This window comes from Octopus sinensis, linkage group LG1, assembly GCF_006345805.1.
Source record: "Octopus sinensis linkage group LG1, ASM634580v1, whole genome shotgun sequence".
NCBI lineage: Eukaryota > Metazoa > Mollusca > Cephalopoda > Octopoda > Octopodidae > Octopus > Octopus sinensis.
The window spans coordinates 178,278,701-178,300,873 of record NC_042997.1 but is presented as its reverse complement, the minus strand read 5'-3'; the positions used below and the strand labels follow the sequence as shown (position 1 = coordinate 178,300,873).

The 22,173-nt window shown below is 37.9% G+C and overlaps 1 protein-coding gene across 3 annotated transcripts in view; it reads right to left on the bottom strand.

The window, feature by feature from the left end:
- Positions 1-22,173, bottom strand: part of LOC115210751 (membrane-bound transcription factor site-1 protease) — a 130,237-nt gene that overhangs the window by 91,339 nt on the left and 16,725 nt on the right. For all 3 annotated transcript variants that reach the window (XM_029779468.2, XM_029779475.2, XM_036507274.1), the window contains exons 6-15: positions 21,918-21,986; positions 16,035-16,083; positions 14,690-14,806; positions 12,569-12,678; positions 10,634-10,750; positions 8,513-8,580; positions 6,768-6,870; positions 3,939-4,015; positions 3,030-3,104; positions 1,038-1,202 (exon numbers count right to left, since the gene is read on the bottom strand). In XM_029779468.2, coding sequence (XP_029635328.1) covers positions 1,038-1,202; positions 3,030-3,104; positions 3,939-4,015; positions 6,768-6,870; positions 8,513-8,580; positions 10,634-10,750; positions 12,569-12,678; positions 14,690-14,806; positions 16,035-16,083; positions 21,918-21,986 — 950 coding nt within the window. The remainder of the gene's footprint in view (positions 1-1,037; positions 1,203-3,029; positions 3,105-3,938; positions 4,016-6,767; positions 6,871-8,512; positions 8,581-10,633; positions 10,751-12,568; positions 12,679-14,689; positions 14,807-16,034; positions 16,084-21,917; positions 21,987-22,173) is intronic.

The window sequence follows — 22,173 nt, the reverse complement described above, 5'->3', positions numbered from 1 at the left end:
AAATGTGTGAAGTAAGAGTCAAACTATTGACCTTCTGAAGAATCAACAGTGAAGAGTCTAATGCCATAAACTAACAATAACTTTATACATTACTAGCAGTATTGCCCGGCGTTGCTCGGGTTTGTAAGGGAAATAACTATATAAGCATTTTTAGAGATGTAAAGTATAATAGCCATCTCAATATGGCTAACCACAAAGTGGGGTGTTACTGTAGCTTTTTACGTTCTGAGATTTAATAATACATTTTTAGAGAGTTACTTCCCTTATATAAACCGAGCGAAAATGCATTAAAAATGTGAAAAATTGATGGTAAATTTTTTTTTAAATCGTAGACTCATCATAGACGCGCGCTAATACCCAGAAGGGCTCGATATGAATCACGACTATAAGATACCCGGTTTTGGTTAAACTGCACCGCAAAATGTGGGAGTAGTTAGGAATCTAAATCGTAGGAGACAGACACACAACTTCACTTTTATATATAAAGATTTACATTTGATGGATATTTGTCCTCATCTTGTTTGTTGTTAACACAAAATTTCGGCTGATATACTCTCCAGCCTTCATCAGGTGCCTTGGGGAAATTTCAAACCTGGGATCTCATTCCTAAGGCATTTTTCAATGTTATTATTATTATTATTGTTGTTGTTGTTGTTCAAGTCACTGCTTGGAATCGAACTTGGAATCTTAGAGTTAGTAGCTCGTGCTCTTAACCATTACACCATATGCCCTTGGGCATATAGCGTAGTGGTTAAGAGCGCAGGCTGCTAACCCCTAGATTCCGAGTTCGATTCCAAGCAGTGACCTGAACAATAACAATAATAATAACATCAAAAAATATCTTAGGAATGAGAAACCTAGGTTCAAAATTTCCCCAAGAAACCTGAAGAAGGCTGGAGGGAATATCAGCTGAAACGTGTTAACAACAAACAAGATGAGGACAAATATCTGTCGAATGTAAATAATGTACATAATTCCTCATCTCTTAAAATATAGAACTGTAATAACTTTATAAATGCAAATTTTGCCATGCTTACCTTGCTTGAGGTTTGTAAGTTTGTAGAGTTTGGTATGTTCGGAGTAGATCAAGCTTGCCATGACCTTGTTCAAACATATTGACACCAGGTAACCTCTTTGCTGACACCATCAATGCTTGTTTCATACTAGCAGGATTGATCACACTGGCTCTGTCAGTTACTGCACTGTAATTATACAGAGAGATAAATGTTAGTAAAAAAATTGAAGAAAAAGACACAGGACGGCAATTAGATTGATCCAAATATATTACTTATCCTTATACGATTCAATGAAGGAGTCTCTATGTGCTTCACTGATCAGCAGAAATATCAGTTAAAATCTATCTCAAAGCAAAGCCTTCAGTCAATGTAATTGCCTAAGACGCCACTCAGCAGGTAACCTAGTAACTATTCTTGCACCCACGTGGTTGTGTTGTTAGAAGTTTACTTCACAATCATATGGTTCCAGGTTCAATCCCACTGCATAGCACCTTGAGCAAATGTCTTCTACTATAGCCGCAGGCCAACCAAAGCCTTGTGACTAGATTTGGTAGATGGAAACTGAAAGTATGTGCACATGTGTGTATGTGTCTGTCTGTCTTTGACTCTATGTTCGTCCCCCAACACTGTTTAATAACTGGTATTGGTGTGTTTACATCTCCATAACATAGCAGTTCAGCAAAAGCAACCGATAGAATAAGTACTAGGCTTAAAAAAGTAAGTACTGGAGTCAATTTGTTCAACTAAAATTCTTCAAGGCAGTGCCCCAGCATGGTCGCAGAAAAAGTCAACCCCAGCGGAATCTGAACTCAGAATGTAAAGACAGATGAAATGCCACTAAGCATTTTGCCCTGCATGCTAATGATTCGGCAAGAACTCACAAATCATGGAAACATATATTCCTTTTAGTTATTTTTGAGGCTCCTATTGAGTCTGAGGCCCAAGTTTTCACTTGCTTGCAAGGCAGTAATGTTTTCCTTCCCCGAGATGAACTGCCTACCAAGACTATCGAATTCTATCTGTCCTCATGTGGCAGGTAGTACTGGGTTAGATGGTAGCCAATAGCAGGATAAACCAGAAAACCTTAACGTGACTTTAACATAGATATGTACTGTGGTGTAAGCAGGAAATTAGAAGTAAGACACCTCCCTTCTCTTCGTTGACACAGACCTCTCCGGTGGTAATGCATCCTTCCATGTGGCCCGACCCAAATGCTAAAAATAGCAGCTGTCGAAGCACTCACATGTACAGCATTCTTGGCTACCCCAACTGAAAAGGCCCAATTGTCCCCTGCTTGCGCATGTGTCACCACAGCACCCTTCCTCTTCCGGTCAGCTCCCAAGTTCCGGTCAGCTCCCCATCATCGCACATGTACATGCTACTGGATGGCCATTGACTCACATGAATTTAGCTTAGCATAAATCCAGCATCGCATACATAGGAGGAGAAAAGCTGAAGCAGAGTGTCTAGGCATGGCTGTGTGGAGACAAAAACTGTGGAGAAGCCCGTCATGAGTGTGTGTGTGTCTCACACCACTGCTTGACAACCAGTGTTGGTTTGTTTACATCCCCATAACTTAGCAGTCTGGCAAAATAAGACCAGCAGAATAAGTACCACATAAAAAATAAGTACTGGAGTCAATTCATTTGACTAAACCCATCAAGGCTGTGAACTTGTATGGCCCCAGTTTAATGACTAAAACTAGTAAAAGAAAAAAGTACAGGATTGGGGAATTGGAGTGACACAGTTGGCACTTTTTTCAAAATGAATCTGGATTAACTTATTTCTTATTACAAAGGTTGCTCTCTTAACACAAATTTATTGTTTCTCAATGTTGTGAATAAATATATAACTCAATCATTATCTATTTTGTCTCACACAGGTATGATGAACAGCACTTAACACTCTTTGGGTAATAATCAATAAAATGAAAAAAAAACAAAACAGAAAAACAAAAGTAAGCCATCAACACAAGCTGCAGCTATAAGAGCTAAAAACTCCCCTTTAGCTTACCTTGCCAAGAGTGTGACTGCTCCTGCAACAACAGGGGATGCTACGCTGGTTCCAGACAATGAACGACAGCCATTTCTGTGGAATAAAATATAGTCAAACATTACTGCAATATAGATTTAACTCTTTAGCATTCAAACCAGCCATATCCAGCCCAAGTATTTTACCTGTTTAATGCTTAGACCAAATAGAACTGGCCTTTCACATATACCCTACAATGTCATTCTAAGAATACACCATCACATGATCAATATCTTGAAGCTACAAGATAGTGAATGATAAATTTAAAACAAAGTGAATAGATAAGCCTTATATTTGACAAAGTAATTTGAATGCTAAAGAGTTAAAGAGTGTAATTTAACAACTCTTTAGTGTTCAGAATACTCTGTTAAATGTAATACTTTTTCACTCAAATTGTTTTGAATTAATTATGCATTATCTTATAGCTTTGAGGTTTCAATGATGTGATTGTTAATTTTCAGAATGGCATTGTAGGTTAGGATTGAGAGGCTAGATATCGCCAGTTTGAATATAAAACATGTAGAATATATTGGGCCGAATTTGGCCGGTTTAAACACTAAAGGGTTAAAGTACTTTTTTTTGTAAGAAGTGTAGATTAGCCTGAATATCCTTCAACAAAAGAAAGAAAGAGAAATGAGATAGGGGAAATAGAGAGACGGAGAGAGATAAAATATCTATTTGTTTTCACTTGATACTATTGAACGTGATAAATAAACTAGTTAAACAGTAAAAAAAAATAGAGAACAAAGAACATATAAATGGATCTGGGTTCAGTTCCTCATTCCAAAGAAAATCATTAAAGAAAAAGGAAGGAAAAAGAAAAGCATTTTTCTAAACATCAAACAAAATGTGAGAGAGAAGGAAAGAATCAAATAGATAAAGAATTCTTACTTGTGACTAGAACCCCTTACAGCAGATCCATATGTAACAATATCTGGCTTCAGTCGACCATATCCAGCAGGTAACTCCTGTAAGTGATGTGTTTTTTAAGTTGAAATTACAAATAGAAAATGTAACTGAATATATCCTAAAGAAACACACACAGACATATCATCATCATCATCATCATCATCATCATCGTTTAACGTCCGCTTTCCGCGCTAGCACGGGTTGGACGGTTTGACGGGTCTGGAAGCCAGGGCCGCACCAGGCTCCAGTCTGAATCTGGCAGAGTTTCTACGGCTGGATGCCTTCCTAACGCCAACCACTCGTGAGTGGAATGGGTGCTTTTACGTGCACCTGCACAGGGGCCGGAGGGTCCGGCATCGTCACGATCGGTTCGAGCATTTTAACGTGTCAGCGGCACATGGGCAACGAGGTCCGGGTACTGGGGATCCAGGGACTTTGGGGGTCGGGGTACTTAGTGAGTAGGGGTATTGGATTGCTGCAGAAAGCAGCCCGGTCTTTGTAGTCACAGCATTTATCTCATGAGTAACGTAATAGGTAGAGGAAAGAATACAGATATTCTAGAGTTAGTGGGGAGGGGGAGGTCCAGTTGAGGGGGGTAATATAGGAGGGCAACCAGTGGGGAAGGTTGGGGTAGGAGGAACGATGGCAGGAAGGGTTGGTGTAGGTTCCTAAGAAATAAAGACATTCGTTATCGTCACTGAGTAACGTTATTAAGTAGAGGAAAGAATACAGATATTCGAGAGTTGAGTTGGGGAGAGGGGGGGTCGAGTTGAGGCGGGTAATATAGGGGAGCAACCAGTGGGAAAGGTTGGGGTAAGGAGGAACGATGGCAGGAAGGGTTGGGTAGGTTCCTAAGAAATAAAAACGTAGGATATACGAGCGGGAGGGTGCTAAAGGGGATAGTCGGAATGAGCAGTGTCAGGAGGAAGCATAAGATCGGTGGGCAGTTGATGAGCTATGGCGCTAGCAGCTTGTCTTTTCACAGTGAAAGCATATGAGGAGAAGGGGTAGTGGGGGAGGAGGAGGGAGTAGGGCGTAACCGGTGTAGATGAGTAAGGCGTATCGGTGTAGATGGTGAGGACAGGGTATACTGGTATTGGTGTGGGGGGTGAGGAACAGTGTTCACCGGTATTGGTGGTGGGGTGAGAACAGTGTTCATCGGTATTGGTGGTGGGGGTGGGGGGGGGGGCGCACCGCAATGGCTGAGAGATGGAAGAGATGGAAGAGATAGGAGAGATAGGATACGGCTTGAGGTAGCCTGGCCTAAGGTTAAATTTTGTAGAGAGAGAGATAGAAGATAAATCAAGTTATGGCGAAGGCTTGAAAGTAGCCGAAAAGGTTAAATTTTCGTAAATGTATGAAGAAAGTAGTAACAACGAATAAAATAGTAAGATAAATTTTATTTATATATTGTTATATCTGTTCAACACAAGACTTCACATAAAAAATCTTGCACAACAAATATATATATATATATATATATATATATATATATATAACAATGATAAATCTCAGATATATATATATACAAAATGAGAAAATGGAGAAATATATCTAAATCAATCATCAACTATCAGATAATACCCAATCAATACTTTATTAAACCACTACATAATAGCAATGATATTATACATTAATATAGTACAAATATAACAAGACATAGAAATACATTCTCTATTTCCTTGTGTTCCTTTCAGTTGAAGAGCATAGGCTCGAAATGTAAAACACTTTCTCACCTTCCCAAGTATCAAACTAATAGACCTGTCTTCGTCTTTTGTTTTTCTGTAAATTTCAACTATATATATATATACATATATATATATTATATATATATATATATAAATATGATTCATAGTTAAACAAAGCTTAACTCAAGTCTCCATTCTCATTCAAATGTGAATATGCTAAGCGTTGTTGTAGTTTTGAAGTAACTTTGGCTGAGGAGACACACAAGGTCAAAACACAGCTGTCCCAAAGTTCCCTTACTCCAATAAACAAACATTCATCTCAAAGTAATATTCCATATAATTTTAATTAAAAAATCACTCAGATCTTTACATGTGACTATAAAGTACAGTTAGTTTGCTTTTAGCAACTATATCTTACTTTCAACCAGCTACTCAGCAATTACAAAAAGGGACAAGACAATCCCAAAGGCACAAGTTCTGTTGCTGGCCAAGTAACTAGCATTACCAAATGTGATTTTAAATATACCTATATAATATAAACAATGTGCAGACTTCTACATTCTAAACAAAGTAATTTTCTGGGTATAACGCAATGAAGTTCCAAACTTTGAACCAATAGTTAACCATCTTAACCACTCAAATTAACTGACCACTTCTTTTACTTTTACTTTTGTTTCAGTCATTTGACAGCGGCCATGCTGGAGCACCACCTTTAGTCAAACAAATCGACCCCAGGACTTATTCTTTGTAAGCCTAGTATTTATTCTATCGGTGCCTTTGGCTGAACCGCTAAGTTACGGGGGCGTAAACACACCACCATTGGTTGTCAAGTGATGGGGGAGAGGGACAAACACAGACACACACACATACATTATATATATATATGTATATATATACACGATGGGCTTCTTTCAGTTTCTGTCTACCAAATCCACTCACAAGGCTTTGGTCAGCCTGAGGCTATAGTAGAAGACACTTGCCCAAGGTGCCACACAGTGGGACTGAACCTGGAACCATGTGGTTGGTAAGCAAGCTACTTACCGCACAGTCATTCCTATGCCTTCATAAAAGAAAATTTTAATTTATAAAAATAAAAAACAATAATTAGTAAGATCTTACTTACCCAAGTAGTCATTCCACGTGAAGAAAAGCGGGCAATTTGGTTTTCAAAGTTAATGCCTCCAACTCCAATAACATCCATCTGGTCTGCAGGATTATTGAGTGTACTGCATGAAAAGAAGGAGATCATTGTGAATATAATTGAAACAGTTACATGAGATAAATACAATATCTTCAAAGTAACAGTAATTAGTAAAGCCATCAAACCTCAATACACACTCAACGACTAAATAGGGATGGTACATAGTGTAAACCATATTGTGGCTATCAGAATTTATTAAACTTCTAAGTATACTTTATTCAAGATTTTTAAAGGGTTTTACTGAAAAAAAACTAAACTGCAGGTATTTGTGTATGTGATGTGATATAAGAGAGAATAATGATTTTGAGTGATTTGGCAAGAAGAAATGAGTTGGATGTGATCAGTAAGGTATGCAATGTTAATTTACTAGAACAACTAGACATGAAAAAAGCTGAAGACATCTGGATATAAAAGCTATCAACTCATATACTTCAGGAGTAACAACTATAATGTGTTGGACATGTAAACTGATTGATGTGTGTCATCATCACCGTCATCATGTAACATCTGCTTTCTATACTGGCAATGGTTGGATGGTTTGACTGAAAATTGATAAGCCAGGGAGCTGCACCAGGTTCCAGTCTGATTTGATATGACTTCTACGGCTGGATGCCCTTCCTAACACCAATCACTCCAAGAGTGTAGTGAGCCATTCAAGAATTTGGACCTGGAGATCTCCATTTCCAGCGACTTTGAGGGCCACCTCCCAGTGGTGTCGGGCATCAACGATGAGCCCTCAACTACAACAAGACAACCAAAGTTTTTTTTTTATTTCCAAGGTCTGGGGTCTACGCCCCTAAGCCCTAGACCATCACCTAATCACCCTTACTCGTCTTGTTGCTTAACAACAACAACAACAAGAGTGTAGTGAGTGCTTTTTATGTGCCACTAGCATGGGTGTCGTTGACATGACACCAGCATTGACCATGACTACAAATGCTATGTAAAATAATGTTAAGGGTTTATATTTTAGGAGGTGAAAGCTAATTAGTTTAGATCTACAAAGACTCAGTTTTTCAGAAAAGCTGACACAGCATAAAATGTTAACTCTGCTGAGTCGCTGGTGTTAGGAAGGGCATCCAGCGGTAAAAATCCTGGCAAAACAGTCACAGAAGCCTGGTGCAGGCGTCTGCATGGCCGGCTCTTGTGAAACCATCCCTCCCATGCTAGCATGGAAGGTGGACATTAAACAATGATGACGATGATTATAATGATGATGGTGATGATGATGATGATAAAAGAGAAATGAATTGATAGTAGCAATGGCTTATAACAGTGTTCTATTATAATGTATTTCACTTAGCTATGAGATAATAATGATAACTGTTTCCATTTGAGTCTAACTAAAATAAATAGAGCAATATATGCTAGTTGCTGAAGCATGGAATAAACTGCCTGCGTCAGTTGTTGACTGCCATGACACTGCATCTTTTAAGGCCCTCATGCTTTCCGAAATCCGCCGAAACTACACCTGATTATATATACACTTTAGATGAGTTGTAGTGCACCTGAGCACTGTACACAATTATTATTATTATTATTATTTTACATTCAAACATTTAAATTGCCCAAAATAATTTACTTTTTCTGGAATTAAATTTTAAAATGAAGAAACGACAACTGAAACTGAATAATTTTTTTTTAAATAAGCCAAATGATATACCTACCCATAAAGTGGTCCATCATTTCCTATAGCAGATATCATAATGACTTTATTGGCAGTTAATTCCCATACCTGAAATATATATATATTTCTTTATTGCCCACAAGGGGCTAAACATAGAGGGGACAGACAAGGACAGACAAAGGGATTAAGTCGATTACATCGACCCCAGTGTGAAGCTGGTACTTTATCGACCCCGAAAGGATGAAAGGCAAAGTCGACCTCGGCGGAATTTGAACTCAGAACGTAGCGGCAGATGAAATACCGCTAAGCATTTCGCCCGACGTGCTAACGATTCTGCCAGTTCGCAGCCATATATATACGTAGAGTAAGTGGAATGGAAGAGGAAGAACATGCTTGGACCTCACACATTAAACTGTGTGAGCATTTACAAACAGCAATGAGCATTACTAGAAACTTCAATCATCATTATCATTACATCAATCCATTACTAGCATGGATTGGATAGTTCAACAGAATCCAACGGGGCAGAGGAATATGTCTTGTCATGAAGGTGCATGGCTTAGTGGTTAAGAAGTTGGACTCATGATCGTAAGAGTGTGGTTTCAAATCCTGGACTGAGCGACATGTTGTGTTCTTGAGCAAAACAATTCATTTCATGTTGCTCCAGTCCACTTAGTCAGCAAAAATTAGTAATCCTGCAATGGACCAGCGTCCTGACCAGGTGGGCAATACATATGCCATGAAGCCCAGAAACCGGCCCTTATGAGGTGGAATGACTTTAAAAGGTAATTTTACCTTTTTTTACCTTTCTACATCTTGTCTCAGTTTTGGCATGAAGGCTGATTGCCTTTCCCAACACCAACACAGAGTGTACTAGGTGTATTTTTAATAGCACCAGCATTAAAGAGGTTATCTTTCCCTCAGTAATGAATACAGTCCTTTCATTTCAATGTTATCTCTGCCTGATTCATCAGCCATTTTACAGAGTGTACAGGGTGTTTTTTCATGGCACTAGCATCAAGTGAGGTTGCCTTCTATCTCACATGGCTAAAGAATTTAGAAAAAGAAAGAAGACAAGATGGTCACAGCTGGAACAACTTTCCCCGTAGGTCTGCTCAAACAGAGCTGACTTGGGTTTCAATGATACCAAGTTCTTGAATCAAATACATAACTTTACCTTGTTATAAAAAGACTCTTCTGCGGAACACTGAAACCATAAGATAACCTTACAACTTCTATAGTTTTGGTCTTCAGCCATTGTTGCCCTCACAACCAGTGCATGTGATATGTCTAGTGTTGGTTTAGCAATAGCTTCTACATTTTGCATTTTATTAGTAAGGGTTACAAATACAAAACTTACAAAACAGATGCTCTAAACAAAAAAATTAGCTGTGATGATTACAGACCATTAATCCTAACTCTATTTAAGCTTTTCTTCATGTGCATAATCTGTTCAGCTGTCAAAAACCCATTCTTCAAAGAATGGATTTCAATCATGACCTTGGAACTGAAATTCTTTTAATGGTTTTTCTAAGTAAAAACATTTTGTCTTTTATCAAAATTTAGTTTGACTTTCCAAAGTTAAAAAAACAACTTATAATTCTGCACTGACCAATAATTAAAGATTAGACAAATCTTTTTTTTTTTTTTGCATAAATGAAAACTGAAATAAATTCCTTGTTCGAATAATACAAGAGGAAGTTGTTCACACTGAATACAGGAGAAAACAGGAGTTCGAATCCCACTGAGGTCAATTGTGCCTTTCATCCTTTCAGGGCCAGTAAAAAAATAACTAATCCAGATCAGTGGATTGCTAGAATTGTAGGGAATCAACCTGGATATATTGTAGTATTTGTGTTGGCTCTTTGCTTTCTGAGTTTAAATCCCACCATGACCTACCTGAGTGAAAAGCTTAATCCATCACCCTGTTTAATGCCAATATCTGGCAAGGTGGATGCCTTTAGCCAAGTGAGCTTTATTGCAAGCATTTGGGGAAGGTTTCCAGTTTGAGGATACCTTCCTCCTTCGACCCCCACCAGTATTCAGAGATCCTGTAAAGAGTCATCATCATTGCCTTCCCTCCCGTCTAAAAGATTAAAAGGAGGAAAAAATATCAAATTTCTTAGTGAATCGTTCTTCTTTGAAAAGTAAAACCTCTTACTTTGTCCACAAATGGATGATCCATGAAATCAGGACCACCAATACTCAGATTCAAGACATCAATTTTTTTCAAGATTGCATAGTTGAAGGCATCAAGGAACCAAGAGGTGTAAGAAACCTATAAGAGAAAGAAAGATTTCTTTTAAATAGAAGAAAAGTTACATTAAATAAACAAAATCATAGATGAATGTCATTTTCAAATAACCTTAGCTCTAATTTGCTATGGAAATAGAACTGCAGCCAATACATCATCATCATCATCGTTTAACGTCCGTTCTCCATGCTAGCATGGATTGGACAGTTCGACCGGGGTCTGGGAAGCCAGGAGGCTGCACCAGGCTCCAGTCTTGATCTGGCAGTGTTTCTACAGCTGGATGCCCTTCCTAACACCAACCACTCTGTGAGTGTAGTGGGTGCTTTTTACGTGGCACCGGCACAGGTGCCAGGGGAGGCTGGAAACAGCCATGATCAGTTGGTGCTTTTTACGTGCCACCAGCACGGAAGCCAGTCAAGGCGGCACTGGCATCAGTCTCAATATTTTTTAAACCTATATACCACAAATTTATTACTACTAATTCTAATTCAAAACTATTTGAAGTGTGTCTCTGTTTCAAAGAGTATAGAGAGTTTGGAATTTGAAAGACACAAAGGTTTGTCAAATACCTACATAGAAGTTCTCAAACTGCCATTACTGAATCTTCACAGACCCTGCAATAAATACCCATCTTCTCTAAATGTGCCAACTACACCAATCTAACTAATCGAGGAGAGCAAAGCTCCTCCACATCAAACAGATTGATAAAACATAAAATAAGATTTCCACATTGGCACCACGCAACAGACAAAACTATGACTAAAAGTCAAGCTTAATCCTTCACCCAATTTAACAAAATTACCTGGACCTTTGAATTTATCATTATCACCATCATTTAACGCCTGTTGTCCATGCTGGCATGGGTTAGACAGTTTGACCTGAGCTGGGAAACTGGGGAGCTGCACCAGATTCCAGTCTGATTTGGCATGGTTTATATGGTTGGAAGCTCCTCCAACCACTTTATAGAATGTGGTGGGTGCTTTTGCATGGTACTGCACGTATGCTTTTATGTGGTGCTGCAGAGGCACTTTTACATGGTGCCACATGAGTGCTTTTACGTAGTCCTGCTTGGGCACTTTTGCATGGCACCACACGGTTGCTTTTACATGGTACCATCATGAGTGCTTTACACCACCAGAAGGACCAGTCTTAACACTTCTGCTGTGTAAGCATTCAGGATGGATCTCCAGTTTAAGGGATACCTTCCTCCACCATCCTACCAATCTCAGTGGTCTATAAAAGGCCATGACTACTGCAAGTAGCTGAGTACTCCACAGACACATGTTCCCTTAATATAGTTCTCAGGAAGATTCAGTATGACACAGAGTGTGACAACACTGGCCCTTTGAAATACAGGTACTACTCATTTTTTTCATTTTTACCAGCTGAATAGACTGCAGCAACATGAAATAAAATGTCTTGCTCAAGGACACAACACGTCGCCAGGAATTGAACTCATGACCTTGCGATCATGAGCCGAATACCCGTACCACTAAATGAGCCAAATACCATGCACCTTCACTAAATTGTAATCATCATCGTTTAATATCCGTTTTCCATGCTAGCATGGGTTGGACGGTTTGATCAGGGTCTGGGAAGCCAGGAGGCTGCACCAGGCTCCAGCCTGATCTGGTAGCGTTTCTACAGCTGGATGCCCTTCCTAACGCCAACCACTCCATGAGTGTAGTGGGTGCTTTTTACATGCCACCGGCACAAGTGCTAGGGTAGGCTGGCAGCAGCCACAATCAGTTGGTGGTTTTTACATGCCACTGGCACGGATGCCAGTCAAGGGCACGGAAGCCCAGAATGTAATGTAAAAAACACATGAAATTCAACACTTACTTGATTGTTTGTGAACACACGAAACACATAAATATCAGCATCAGGTGCAAATCCTAAGCATTGCTTTGAACTGGCAATAACACCAGCAACAAATGTACCATGTCCAAGACCTAAAACACAAAATACAGATATTGTAAATAATATTTAACATGAACAGTTTTTTTTTTTTTGTTAATTTATCCAATGATTGGATAATCACCAGATATTAAAATATGAAGGACAAAAATCTGATAGTAACACTGCTTTAAGTCCGACATCATAACAAATTAACTATGTGCATGTTGGGAGTACATATGAACTGCATGGTCATGTGGTTAATAAGTTCACATCATAGTCAAGTGGCTCATGCTCTAGTGCCACAGAGTAGTACTTTGGGGTAAGTGTTTTCAGCCAAGCATCAGGTGAACCCAAGAAGACTTGTCAATTAAACAGAGTGGATAGAAACTGTACTGAAGCCCATCAGATGAAGTGTGGAGATGTGTGGCTTAGTGGTTAGGGTGCTGAATTCATGATTGCAAGGTTGTGGTTTCGAATCCTGGACCAGGCAACATGTGTTCTTGAGCAAGACACTTCATTTCACATTGCTTTAGTCTACTCAGCTGGCAAAAACGTGTAATCCTGCAACAGACTAGCAGCCCATCCAGGTGGGAAATATATATGCCATGGAAACTGGCCCTATGAGTTTATAGGGCTCAGGAAAGAACTTTATGATTCTGTTATCAGATGAAGTACACCACTTCATGAGTGGTAGACTTAACCCTTTTGTTACTGTATTTATTTTGAGATGCTCTGATTTTCTTTCAATTACTTTAAATATAACAAAGAAATTAGTAAAATAACTTAGTTATCATTCAGCTAGTGTTCAGAACATCAATTGTGACTAAGGTTTGGTGGAAGATTTTAATTCAAAACTTATGAAAACAAGACATTTGTACTCAGAGCCAGAGCCAGCTTCAGCCGGGTTGGTAACGAAAGGGTTAAATGACTGGCTTAACACAATTATATGCTCCTTGTGTCCCTTTAGCAGGGTTCACTTTGTTATAAGCTTTCTCAACTCATAATTCTGGGTTTAGTCCAATGTGTGGCACCTTGAGCTAGTGTCTTCTGTTATAGCCCCAGGCCAACTAATGCCTCTCACACCTACCCTACAATGTCATTCTAACAATAAACAATTACTTCATAAAAATCTCAAAGCTACATGATCCTTCATAATTCATTCAAAATAATGTGAATAAATCAGCATTACATTTGACAGAATAATCGGAATGCTAAAGGGTTAATCAAGAGTAGGGACAATGCTCTTGTCTATTTACAGGGGCTCCAACACGAGAGGGAGGAATATTTACTTCATCTAAAAAATAAATATAAAGTAAAACAGCCTAACAAAGATTTCACTAATCAATGAATTTCACATACAATTTTAATTAGCATTTTTTTAATATCCCTTCAGCATTTAGATTATTCAATCAAATGTAATGCTTATTTACTCTCATTGCTTTGAGTTAATCATGCATTATCTCATAGCTCCAAGATTCCAATGATGTGATTGCTAATTTTTAGAATGACATTATAAGGTAGGTGTGAGATGCCACAGCTGGCTAGTTTGAATGTAAAACAGGTAGAATATTTGGACCAGATATGCAGTTTAAATACTAAGCAATCTCTCAAAGGCTTAAGCAATTTCTCAAATTTGTAAACACAGCAAATAACTATATATTTTGGAAGCAATTTTGCAGCCATTTAATTACTTTATATTTATTTTCACTTTCACTTTTACTCTCTGGAGTAGGGAGAGCAATGTTATTGCCTTCCCAAACCTTTACCCTTTAACATTCAAACCACCCATATCTGACCTAATTATGCTATCTGTTTTATGTTCTAACCAGCCAGATCCAACCTATCACACATACCCTTCAACACTATTATAAAATACACAGTCACATCATCATAATTATCATGATTTCAACGTTACAAAACAATGTATGATTAATTCAAAACAATGTGAATGAAAAAGCATTACATTTGACAGAATAATGCGAATGCTAAAAAGTTCAAGAATGGGAAGACAAACTGACAGAAAGACAAAGAGACATGGAAAATAAAGTATATTTCTTTACAAACCATCATCTAAGGTTTTCTCATGAGTCCAATTCGTTCGATCTTTAATCCGACCCTTTTTAAAATGTTGGTGATTTTCATCTAAACCGGTGTCAAATATAGCAACTTTCACTCCAGCTCCTGTAAAAAGAATTCAAAATGCAAAACCATTATTTGAATATGTACCTAACAGATCTCAATTCAAAATCTACTATGGCAACAAACATGAATTTCATTTTTTTACCAAAATGTTTCTTTGTAACAACTTCAATTATTACAACCCTGATAATAATTTTTTTTTTCTCATGCTTTTCTATGCCAATAATATTTGGCAAAATACTCAAAACAATGTCCACACATGCATTTCAAGCAGCTCTTCTAAGTCCCAATGTTTTCAAAACTGACATGCATGGCTATGTGGTTGGCGTTAGGAAAGGGCATCCAGCTGTAGTAACTCTGCCAGATCAGATTGGAGTCTGGTGCAGCCTTCTGGTTCACCAGACATCAGTCAAATTGTCCAACCCATGCTAGCATGCAAAGCAAACGTTAAACAATGATGATGATGAAATGCAAACATTTCATTGGTAGCAGCAGAATTGACTGAGGTTAACCACTACCACCAGTGAGAGAGCTTCTGTGCAGTTACTCGCCTAGCAAAAAATAGTAGCCAAATCTCTCTCAAATTGTGCTATACCATCTTAAAAGAATGAGAAAGACATATTGATGTACTACAAGATAAGTTTATATTTGCTACAATGGCAGGATAGTCATGGCTGGAACTTCCTTGATTACAGATCTGCTCAACCATTTTAAACCTACAGAACAACAGCCGTATAATCATAAGTCATCTTTAAAAAAAAAAAGCCAGTGGTAATAAATCATGATCAAACTTATTATTCCATACTGTTATGCACTTTCATTCACCACAATGATACAACCATTGTTTGTTGTTGTTTGTTCCTTCTCGAGCCATGCCTAGCTCATAAGGGCCAGTTTCCTGGTTTCCTTGGCGTATAGGTTCCCCACCTGGATGGGACGCCAGTCCTTCGCAGGTGAGCTGCAAGATGCAGGAGGAAAGAGTGAGAGAAAGCAGTGGTGAAAGAGTCGGCAAAAGTTCGCCATTACCTTCTGCCGGATCCGCGTGGAGCTTAGGTGTTTCGCTCATAAACACACACACATCGCCTGGTCTGAGATTCGAACCCACAATCCCTCGACCGCGAGTCCACTGCTCTAACCACTAGGCCATGTGCCTCCACCAATGATACAACCATTAGATTTGTAAAACCACAATATGTCATATACAGTATCACAACTTAATTTAAAAGAAATAATTAAATGTAGGAAAACTAAATAGATTAGTTATATTTACCAGTAAATCCCATATTCCATAGTTCTTCAGCCTGCAAAGCATATGTTATCTGAAACATCACGAAAAAAATCTAAATTAGCAATCAAAGTGATTATTAAATGTAGCTCTTTTGTGACCATATTTCTAAAGAGTAGACAGCCTAAATGTTTTATTTAATTTTCTGTATAATCAGGTGTTTGGAAAGGTTTAGCACACTGTCTGTAAATTTAAGTTAGACCATTGCTCAGTTTCCGTTTCAATTTGTTTTACCTTCCTGCATGCGGCATCGCACCACATCCCTTTTCAGTATGTGGTCGTCAGTAGTAGCAAATACTGAAATCCTGGACAGGAGATCACTCGGCTCGTCTGTTGATGAAGAGCGCGGCTATCACATGAACTGATACAAATTGCAGGACTCAGTGAACATTGACACCTCGAACGCACATTGCAGCTCCGGGATCCCATCGTCCCAGGGCCCCATCCAGTTGAGAGGCGGCCACGACATGAAAACACTGTCCGCCACCGCCATTGGCTGCAGTCACAGGAAAGGGCGCTCATCGGGGAAGCAGCAGAAGGAACAGGAACTCCTCCTGATCATATAAAATCTCAAGTTATCAGTTATGTCATGAGATCTTGAGATATGTGAAATAAATCATTTTTAACAGTGGAATTCGAAGTTGATAAAGCAATAGGGTTAAAAAAAGCCTTGGATGGAAAAGCTGAAGGCTGTCCATGGGACTCAAACCTATCTGCAAGCATAACAGACATTCTACATCCTTTCATTTACAATTTTATCTATTTCAAGCTCCAGTTGATAACGATTCATTTCATATCTCACAAAGTTACTAAATTCTTGACTATATCATCATCATCATCATCATCATCATCGTTTAACGTCCGCTTTCCGCGCTAGCACGGGTTGGACGGTTCGACCGGGTCTGGGAAGCCAGGGGCCGCTCCAGGCTCCAGTCTGAATCTGGCAGAGTTTCTACGGCTGGATGCCCTTCCTAACGCCAACCACTCCGTGAGTGGATTGGGTGCTTTTTACGTGCCACCTGCACAGGGGCCGGAGGGTCCGGCATATATATATAATTTGAATTCGCCTTAAATGGTCCCTTTGCATACTGAATACTTGGTGAAATTGATTAATTAATTAATTTTACCCTCAATTGTTGAAATTATAATTCATCTCTCTCTATATATAATGCCTCGGATTTTACCGAAAAAAGCATAGTGTTTGCTGATTTTAACCCACGCTGGTGGAAAGGGGAGAGCAGAAATTCTTCGCTTGCATTTTTGAGTTTGTTGGCACTGTTAGTTTCGAGCAGATCTTCAGAAGCGATAAGAAGCCGAAAGGGTATGCTCCCACTTTCAGTGTTTTCAAATCCAAACCAGGGAGTTCTGAGCTGATGATAGAAATGTCGAGTTTGACTAATCTTGAAACGTACGTTCTCAAATAACCTTTGCATTTGATTTTTTAATGTCTCTACTCCCATACTTTCGTGAGTTGAATTGAGCAAACACTATATGAGAGAGGTTTTCTTTAAGTATTAGAAATAGTTTTAAAAAAGTTTTTTTTAGCTGCTATTTCTAATGAGTTCAGTATGCGGCAAAGTAATTTATTTTACTAAGCCCTTTTATATATATATATATATATATATATATAACAAAGTGTTATATTTTCCCAAGATTTTCCCTTGTGGACTGTTCTTAATATGTTCTTGTTATCAAAGAATGTATATGTGTATGGTAGTATTTTGTGACAACCAGTTACTAACACAACCAAGCCTTTACATGTTACTTTTGACAATCTTTATTCTAAAAAGTGAAACCGTAAAGTAAATAAACATCTTTTAAACTTGTATTTTCAAACCTTCTTTCATATATATATATATATATATATATATATATATATATATATATATATATATATATATATATATATATATATATAAAGATATATCAATACGCACACACGCACATACACACACAAATACTTAAGTACAAGTGGTTTCAGGTGGGGAAAAAAGAGATGCTATTTTTCTCTCAAACATCCGAGGATGTAAGTTTAATAAGAGTAAGCTATATCATTATCATCATCATTTAACATCCATCTTACATGCTACTATGTTATACAGTTTGACAGGAGCTGGCAAGCCAGAAGTCTGGATTAAGCTCCTCTGTCTGTTTTGACATGGTTTTTAAGGCTGGATGCCCTTCCTAACACCAACCATTTTACAGAGTGGACCAGAGTAAACAATACTTAGCAAGATATTAGATTGCACTGAATATTTCATGTTTGTGTATGTAGTTCCTACTGTGTTCGAATATAATCTGCCATCTTTTATAAAGCAGAAAAATAAGTTAAAATAGTCAGTGTTTCTCAAGTTTACAGACTTTTAGGCTGGAACTTAATTCAGTTTCTGATTTGAGGCCAGTCTGTCACAAGGTGAACCTCCAGCAGCTGCTGTTGGTATTCATTTTCAGCTGAGTCGACTAAGCCAATGAGAAATAAAGTGCCTAGCTTAAGGACAAACAAACAGCCTGGTACAGGAGACAAAATCACTATCTTGTAATTTTGAGTCTGACACACTCTAACCACAAGGTCATGCATCTTTGTAGAGAAATAAGTGCCAATCTAGATATATAAAGCTGAAGTTGTCTGTGTATGGCAGGTTTGGTAGCCTTCAACTAACACTATCTCCTCCGAGACCCTGCGGTGCAAGTTGACCAAAATTGAGAGTATGATAGAAGAAAGCTTGCTCTTCCTTCTGCAGAAGAAAAAATTCAAATTGGACCATGTTAACACTAAAAATTATTTACATCAAAAAGGTGCTTTTTTTCTATGAAAATCATTATTTTTTATGATTTTTTGACTGCTGTGTTGCCATTTTTTGGTGTATTTCAACCAGAAAAATGTTCACTTAAAGAGAATACCAAGCTACAAAATGAAAAATTTTTACTTTTCAAAAATTCCAATTCTAAAGGGTCAAAAAGAAAACAAGCCCGAGCAATGCTGGGCTATACTGCTAGTAATATATCAAAGGTCAAGCAGACTAGTAATATTCACTTTTATTTAGAAGGAAAAAACTTAGTATTTGTATTTAAGAACAAAATCAATATTTTGTAGTACATAAAGTCAGAGGAGATGGTTTACAGTAATATGAGGTCAGACTAAATGCTTTAAGTATTTGGTTTGGCAGGGTTTCATATTTAACTTACAACTCCAGAGCCAACTTCTCCGATTCACAAATTGATTGTATATGACTGGAAGGCAAATGCTGCTGGACTAGTGACCAAAAGGCCATCACAATTTCAAATCTTACAACTAGAACCCTTGTGTTTGCATCTGAGTATAGTTATGTAAATTTACTTGGCTAAGCCAGTCAGCCTGGCTAACGACTTTAACCCTTTTGATATTAACCCACCTGAGACCACTGCTGATTGTGTGATACAAACATCCAGCTTTAAACTGATCTACTTTTCATCAATATTACACATATCAACCTGAGCTAATGTGAGAGGTATGGCATGGTCATTTAACTTACAAAAATAGCAGTGAAATTTCATTCAAATTACCTCTACCATCTCAAAAACTATAAAGAACACTTTAGTTAATATAATGCCAGCACTGCCTTGACTGGCAATCGTAGACATTTCCAGCCTCCTCTGGCCCCTGTGCCGGTGGCACGTAAAAAGGACCCACTATACTCATGGAGTGGTTGGCATTAGGAAGGGCATCCAGCTGTAGAAACACTGCCAGATCAGACTGGAGCCTGGTGCAGCCTCCTGGCGTCCCAGACCCTGGTCAAACTGTCCAACCCATGCTAGCATGGAAAACACATGTTAAACGATGATGATGATGATGAATACCTGATACACAAGGAGGTCTACATGATAAAGAAACGATAGTATAGTCACAGACTAACAAGAAAAATCTTTGAATCAGAGATTCCTTTTAATTTTGTTGTCATTAAATTTTTTTTATGTGCCATTTTTATAATTTTTATGAAACAAAATTTTATTGTAAATTTATAGAAGTAGATGAAAATCTTTAACAGTTTAGACAGTATTATTCAATCAACCAAACTCCCTACTCATAGAAATAACTCCCAAGGGTTAAATATTCTAAAGATAAATGTACCCTAAACATAATTCTCAATCGGAATTAGGTTTGCACAGTGTGTAACACGGCCGAACCTATGAAATAAAAGGGTATAATCCAACTGACATGTTTTTATAATGTTTTCGTTTTTCACTCTCAACACTTGAATCAATCCAAGGTTATGAATAATGACCCTTGTTCAAAAAACTGGAATTTCATGACTGCAATAAAATCTTTTTAACAATTCAGCCAATTTAGGTAGGGGGCTCCGAAAATGGTCTCAGGGAGTAGCGTCCCTACCTTCCTGAGCTAGTTTTCCACCATATTTCTTAAAAATCGTGGTAGAAGCCTTGGTCTCAGGACCACTCAGGTCTACAAACTAAGGTTGGGTGTAAGCAAGGGCATGCTCCCTATAGAAAATCCAGCTCCAAAAAAGCCTCGTGATAACAAAGGAGAATGGGCACCAGCCAGCCCAAATTTGGGGTGGGTTGCTATGGAATTGAGGTGGATCTGGCCACCCCTGTCAATGGGGACAAAACCTGGATTTAAAATACTGGAAAATGATGATGATGATGACACGTCTGCAGTTTAATTCATATTGCTGTTGTTACATACAGAAGGGGAGTAACTCCCTCTTTCTTAATTTCTCAGCATTTATAAAGGAGCCCGTCAAGCAAAAACCATGTCCCAATAGACCACAGTATCTCATGCAGCCAAATATTGGCATAAATCTTTAGTAGATTCAAGGAAAATTACCTAAATATTTTATGCTATTAAAATAATACAACAGTTACCTCTCTAGTTAGTTATGCTACCAGAATAGACATGCTTGTGTGGTGAAGAAATTTACTTCACAACCACAGTGTTGCATGTTTAATTCCACAACATGACGTTGGGCAAAGTGTCTTTCCACCATAATCTCAGACTGACCAATACCTTTTGTATAGAATTATACACACACACTCATACATACAGTATATATATTTGAATAGTTTGACTTAAATTGCATGACATATAACCAGTATTCGGAACTCCATATGCATCATTATACATCACAAGATAAAACTGCAAAGCGGACCCTGACAAAATGAAGTCTATGCAAATGAAACATCAGAAAACTAGAAAACCTGGTTCAAATTGCATAACCAAGCCATAAACTTCATTGAAATACATGTAAGATGGCATAATTAAATAATTCATGAACTAACATTCCAGTTACATGTGTATGTGTGTGTGTACATAACAAAGATGTTAATAAAATACCTTTACTTTCGACATATGTTTCGAAGACAACATGGTATTATTCCAAAGGAATAAACGGAATAAAATGCCATCTTCTCATCAGGAAAGAAAGAGAGCCTCTCTCAACAACAAGACATTATAACAATTACGATGACTGCCTACATGATAAACAGAACGTTATTAAGTATTTGAAAAAACCGTTAGTAGATTTGACGTCAAAGGCAGATAGTAGGAAGAGAAGGGTTAAAGGTTCATTGAATTTTCCATGTTAACGGTAAACAAGATAATTCATTCACCCATTGAGATATATATATACATATATATGACAACGATAATGATATATATATATTACATATAAAAATTATACTATGGTGTTTGTTCTGACCAAGTTACACAGACAATCTCAGGTCACTTTTACCACCATAGAACGCCATGAGCTAGCAATTTGGCTTGTTGGACACCTGTAAACCAAACATGATATGAAATATATAAAAACAAAATGCTAGTGATATTAAAGATATTACAAAAATAAAGATATCATGTCAAAAACAACTTACTTGTTTAGGAGCTGCCCTTAGTAACTGCCGAGATTTCATATTATGTTTTGGATAAAATACTGACGTGCCCTTCAAACAATTTAAAAAGAAATCATTAGAACAAATACTCAACTACAAAAAAATAAAGTTTTTGACAATAACCCTAACATATATTGAATGAAAAATATATTTTATCTGCTAAAGTTAACAGGTCTCACTGAGGAAATGACAAGGGATCGGGAGATGTGGTGATTTGCTGTATTTGTGTTGCCAGTGT